This window comes from Alligator sinensis, unplaced genomic scaffold (genome assembly GCF_000455745.1).
Source record: "Alligator sinensis unplaced genomic scaffold, ASM45574v1 scaffold763_1, whole genome shotgun sequence".
In the NCBI taxonomy this organism is placed as follows: domain Eukaryota; kingdom Metazoa; phylum Chordata; order Crocodylia; family Alligatoridae; genus Alligator; species Alligator sinensis.
Window position 1 is genome coordinate 143,140 of NW_005842744.1, and position 6,590 is coordinate 149,729.

General features: G+C 42.4%; 1 protein-coding gene across 1 annotated transcript in view; it reads right to left on the bottom strand.

Moving 5' to 3' along the window:
- Positions 1-6,590, bottom strand: part of ITGA9 (integrin subunit alpha 9) — a 373,158-nt gene that overhangs the window by 91,528 nt on the left and 275,040 nt on the right. Inside the window, exon 21 of the mRNA XM_014525097.2 lies at positions 444-533. Coding sequence (XP_014380583.2) covers positions 444-533 — 90 coding nt within the window. The remainder of the gene's footprint in view (positions 1-443; positions 534-6,590) is intronic.

Here is a 6,590-nt window from a genome sequence, read left to right on the forward strand (position 1 = left end):
TCTGATTGTGAAATTAAACAGCTAGACCTCACATGACTTGCAGAATCCCAGAACCCTTTGGCCTGATAAAACTCAGCCATATCTTTAGGCAAAGCTCAGGAATGAGATTTGATTCATTTGGCATTTTCTTCTCTTTTTTAATTTAAAGATTCACCATGTTCATGAAACTGCAGCAATTTATATCAGTCACTAAACTATCTAAAGTTTTGGGGGACAGGAAACATGCTGAGAAGGTTACTGAAGGAAGAAGTGGGGAACTGATAAATAAATCCTAGATAATGAATGAGGATGTGCTGGTTGCAGAGTCTGGGAACCAGAAACAAGCAACATTCTGGTCACATATAAACAAAGAGAAGAATGCAATTTTCCACTGGATGGGATTCACATGTTATTGTTAGGATTATTTTTTAATATTATTATTTATTTGATAATTGCTCACTTACCCAGTGATAGAAGAGTCTACTTCATGCATCAGAGGTACAGCCAGGATGAGAGTATTGTCATGTAGAGATTCAGTATGCTCTAGGTTTCCACTGTTTTGAAAATGGCTAAAGGGAAAGATGAGAAAGGAGATGGAGTTGAAAAGGAAAAATAAACAAGCTGTAAATCCACAGCCTGGGCAGTAAATCACAAGAATAGCTAAGCGGCTACTTTCTCATGTCTGTCTTTTACTCTGTGTCTCAGTGATGTTTCTCCTTACTGAGCCTCTTAAAGGTTAAGGGTTACATTTGTAAAAGATATCCTGGGAGGGATACACATACACATATAAAACTTATTTGCAGACTGTTGTGAATGTACCTATCAGGCACACACTGAGAATGTACCCTTAATACAAGAAACATAAATTCATTTAATGTGAAATACTAAAATAAGTCTCCATCTGACAGAGTGGACACAAGAAAAGGAATTTAAAATAAAGCTTAGTATCTCATTTTTACTTACCTGCTTGTGTATCAATTTTGAAGAGTTCTCAGAATAGTTTTGAAGGCCTACTCTTTTCAGTTTAACAAATGAGGCTACAGTTGGGCAACTTCCATTAGCCTTAATAACAAGTACACGGCTTGGATCCCCTGCATACTGATCTAGGCACATACCCTTAAAAGCCATATTTAGTCACTTATCAAAATGCATATTTTGTTTTTAATTGGTGGCTACTGCCACCAGTGAACAGTCAAAAGGAAGTAAAAGGAGTACATATATCATTATGCATATAATTAAGGCAATTTTTTTGAATAGAAATTTTTCGGATATTAAGTCTTGAAAAGCTTCAGAACTCCAAAGCACGCCACTAGTGTCATAGTGGGGAGGGGAGGGGGGAGGGAGAGCAGGCAGACTGTCTGTACCTGCCAGTCTCTGCTGAAGCTGCAGCAGGGGAGCAGAGGGGAGGGGCCAGGTCTGCTATGGAGCAGAGAGCCCTGCCAAGCCCAGAGAGCATGCCAGGATGCTGGGGGAGTCTGGTTTAATTTAAACGAGCAACGGGTCTGGGACAGACATTGCATAAACCAGTTTGAGCCAAATCAGTTAAGTCTGATACTACATTCAACCAGGTTTATCTCAAACTAAGCCAAACTTCCCTTGCTGCAACTTGTGACCATTGCTCCTTGTTCTGTCATCTGCCGACACTGAGAACAGTCTAGCTCCATCCTCTTTGTAACCACTCTTTGAGTAGTTGGAGGCTGTTATTAAACCTCCCCTCAGTCTTCTCTTTTCCAGACTAAATAAACCCAGTTCCCTCAGCATCTCTTCCCCTGGCTCCTCAACCATTTTTGTTGCCCTCCGCTAGACACTCTCCAATTTTCTACACCCTTTCTGTAGTAGGGGGTCGAAAACAAGACACAGCACTCCAGATGTGGCCTCCCCAATGCTGAATAAAGGGAAAGAATCGCTTTGCTTGATCTGCTGGCAACACTTCTACTAATACAACCCAGTATGCTGTCAGCCTTCTTTGCAACGAGGGCACACTGCTGATTCAAATTCATCTTATTGTTCGCTGTAACCCACAGGTCCTTTTTTGCAGTTCTTCTGCTTATCCAGTCATACCTCAGCCTGTACCAGTCCAGTAGGTGATAGAAATCACCAGGGAGAGAAACATGGCACTATTTTCTGAGTTAGTCTAATATTATATGGTGATTCAACATCTAGACTTCATTCAGGTGTCCTTTCCTTCACATTAAGAAAATGTAAGTCAAGAAGCTTCACCATTTGAAACCATTTTATGATTACCAACTGCTGGAAGATGACAAAGGTAGCGTGTCACAGAAGCATTTCATTTTAGATGGTAATGTGGATCTCTCTCAGTGAAATTATTTTTGGATTGGGAAAGTGTAAGGGTAATTCTGATTGTGAAATTAAACAGATAGACCTCATCATTACTCCAAGTTTTACCAATAAGTGAACAATGGATTATACTACCATGAGCTGAGAATCTATCGACACTCATGATCTAAACAGTCACACAAAGCCTTGGATCTGAGCATCCTTGAACATTAAAAGAATTCAGATCTAGAGCCAAATTTTGTAGCAATATCATTAACTCTAAAAACTGATTTAACCAAAGTTGTAACCACAGTGGTCCCCTTAAAAAACATCTTTTCTCTTACAGAGGTCTGAAGAATAGGGCTGGGAAATCTTTTCATCCATGTTTTTTTTTTTTACAAAAAATGCTGATATAGACTGATCAGAATATTTTTCAAAGTCATGCTGATTTCAAGCAAATGGTTTATATCAGCAAAAATGGTGAAGCCCAAAAAAGTATTGCATTTCATTGTGACATTTTCAAAATGGAATACTTTGGTTTTTCAAGTAGAAACATTTTATTCAGAACTTTAATTTAATGCTGTGTCTGCAAACAGACTAGGGTTATCTAAAGGGAATTTCAATTATGCATACATATGCCTGAAAATGAATAAAGTTGCCAACCTTATTGTACAAAAGGCTTTGGGAACAGTTTAGATCCAGATCCAAATTCTGTGGCTCTGGACAATTTCCCTAGTTTGTAAATATTTTTTCCCCTTTGAGTAGCAACTAAACCAGTGCTCCTGCTTTGCCATCTTTTAAATGAGCCGCAACACTGACGCCTTTCTCACTACTTCAGGTCATTGGAGGTCTTATGGTATTTTTCCCAAGAGCAGGGGCCTCAAGTCTGGCCAATCTCCAACTTGAATAATTAATTTCTGCTTTTTTAAATTTCCCCTGTTGTTTTAAATGAATACAATATTCTTGACTTCCTATTCCTTAGTTGTTTGTATCGTTGGTTTGCTGACAGCATTAAAAATGCCTGTGACATGCCACCAAACAATGGCTAAAAGTATGTTTATAACATGAATCTAGTTTGTGATTTTGTACTATGATGTAAAATCAGTACTAATATACAAAATAACCTTCTTACAAATAACACGCTCATATATTAAGTATTATATAGTGCATTGTGAATAATGTGAAGAATTTTCTGTTTCTAAACAAATGGGCTAGGGACAGACATTACACACAAATTGCTTTAAGTGATCAGAAGCTGGTTTAAACCTGTAACAGAACAGATGTTCAGTGCACATAAATCAGTTTGAAAATGGCTGAAACCAGTTTGAGATAAACCTGATTGAATGTAGTATCAGACTTAACTGATTTGGCTCAAACTGGTTTATGCAATGTCTGCCCCAGACCACTGGCTGGTTTAAATTAAACCAGACTCCCCCAGCATCCTGGCATGCTCTCTGGGCTAGGCAGGGCTCTCTGCTCAACAGCAGGGCTGGCCCCTCCCCTCTGCTGCCTTGTTGGAGCTCAGCAGAGACTGCAGGCATCTGCCTGGCTTCCCCCTGCTCCTCCCCATCCCCTCCCCACTCCCTGCTAAGCAGAAATTTCCTTTGTCCTTTACACAGACACCTCTCCATATTAGCTAGCACACCACATGCTGGCTACAGTTTGTGCTGTGGCAGACAGGACAAAGGCAATATCAACAGGTAGCTGGTAATGCCCCTCTGTTGTTTTATTAATGGGGTGATACACACTGAGTTAGGGGTGATAAACACTATGCTATCAATTCCTTGCTGGGCTGGTCAGAAAGTGGGGGAACCTGTCCCTAATCAGAGCATCCTGTCAGGGCCTGGCCATGCCCTCCTCAGCTCAGCACTCTGGAAGGGAAGAGTGGGCTTCTCTAACACCCCTCAGCTTCTAGCCTGAGCCACTTCAGGCATGTGCCTGCATTTCTGGGATGTCTGTGGAGTTACAAACTGATTCAGCCTAGCCAGGTTAGACTAACCTGCAAAGATTGAATCAATTCAGGCTTAGGTTTTTTGATCGTCTGTCCCTAGCCATGGAGGACAAACTTTTAAAAATACTGTTTTTGATGATGAGCATCTTGATATCAAAGAGAATAATAATCTTGGATTACATTTCTGAAGTATCATTTCAGACTTCAGCAAAACAGATTTCATAAAACCTGAGACTAAGTTTTGCTTACTGTTAGTCAGTGTAGTAGATCTATTCCTTAGCCACAAGATTCATAGATTCTTGCCGGAAGGGACCTCGGAAGATCATCGGGTCCCGTCCCTCTGCACCAAGCAGGAAAGATACCTGGGTGTCAGGTGACCCCAGCAACGTGATGGTCTAGTCTCCTCTTGAAGACTTGCAGGGGAGGTGATTGCACCACCTCTGGAGGGAGCTTATTCCACAGTCTGGATACCTTGACTGTGAAGAAGTTTTTCCTCATGTTGAGCCTGAACTGGTCTTTCAGGAGTTTCTGGCCATTACTCCTAGTTTTCTCCTTGGGTGCCCTGGTGAACAGTTGCTCACTGAGCCCTTGATGTACTCCCCTCGGATAGCGATAAGCTGCTACCAGGTCCCTTCTCAACGTTCTTTTCTTCAGGCTGAAGAGTCTCAGATCCCTCAGCATTTCCTCGTATGGCTTGCTGTGTAAGACTCTGATCATACGGGTTGTTCTTCTTTGGACTCTCTCAATCTTGTCCATGTCTTTGTTAAAGTGTGGTGCCGAGAACTGGACGCAGTACTCCAGCTGCGGTCTCACCAGTGCTGAGTAGAGCAGAAGAATCACCTCCTTGTTTTTTGCTGGAGATGCACTGATTGATGCATGCCAGAGTATTATTTGCCCTACTGGCTACAGCATTGCAGTGCCAGCTCATATTCATACTGTGGTCTATTATTACCCCCAGGTCCCTTTCATTCATGGTGCCAGTCAGTTTGGTGCCGCCAAGCCTGTAGGTGTGTTGAGGGTTGCTTGTCCTCAGGTGGAGCACTTTACATTTCTCCATGTTGACCGTCATCAAATTCCCATCCACCCAACTTGCTAGCCTGAGTAGGTCTGCCTGTATCTGTAGCCTATCTTCAGGCGTGACCACGCTTCCCCATAACTGGGTGTTGTCCGTAAACTTGGCCAGTGAGCTCTTCACCTCCACATCCAAATCGTTAATAAAGATGTTGAAAAGTACTGGACCAAGCACTGACCCCTGCAGAACACCACTACCTACTTCTTGCCAGGATGACATAGATCCATTCACTACGACTCTCTGGGTCCCATCCTGTAGCCAGTTTCTCGCCCACCTGACTGTCTTGGAGTTAAGGTCACAATTCTCCAATTTTCTTGCAAAGACATTGTGGGATACTAGATCAAAGGCCGTTTTGGATGTCAAAGTATACAATGTCAACCTGCTCTCCTGTGTCCAGGTGGCGAGTTACCTGGTCATAGAAGGAGAGGTTGGTAAGGCAAGACCTGCCTGTGATGAAGCCATGCTGGCTGTTATTCTGAATCTTACCTTCTGCAAGCTTATCGCAGATAGACTCCTTGATTAACTTTTCTAGAATTTTCCCTAGGATGGAAGTTAAGCTGAGTGGCCTACAGTTACCTGGGTCCTCCCTCCTGCCCTTCTTGTGGATGGGCACAACATCCAGTCCTCAGGGACTTCTCCAGAGCACCACAAGTTGTGGAAGAGTTTCACCATGGGTTCTGCAATGACTTTGGCTAGCTCCTTCAGCACTCTTGGATGAAGATCATCCAGTCCCGCTGACTTGTATATGTCTAATTTTTTTAATTAGTCATACACCAATTGTATGGCAATGGTAAGGAGGCAATTATTCCTACTGTGCTCATCTTGTACTCTACCTAGCGTTGTTTTCCCCTTGGTCCAGTGAAAGACTGAGGCAAAGTAGTCATTCAGGAGTTCAAGCTTTCTCCTGGGTGCTGGTAACCAGCTCTCCTGAATTGTTGAGCAATGGCTCCACACTCCCATTCGTTTTCCTCCTGTTCCCTATGTACCTAAAGAAGGACTGCCTGTTGTCCTTGATTCCTGTTGCTAATCTAAATTCAGTTGCCGCTTTAGCCTTTCTTATCTGTTCCCTAGTAAAACAAGATCAAAAACCCATTTACTTTGACTGGGTGATACCAAAGACATGATACACCAACTTGAAATTCTTGCCATAAAGTGCTGCACTGTCCATGCAGGCTAAAATATATTTCAAAAGGGACTATGGAGCCTGCTGATTGCATATGGCACAGACTTCTGTGACTGGCCTCTTTGATATGCTCACCAATAAACAAAACCAGGTGCTAGAAGAAAAGAAACCCAAGCACTTTTCCCTAC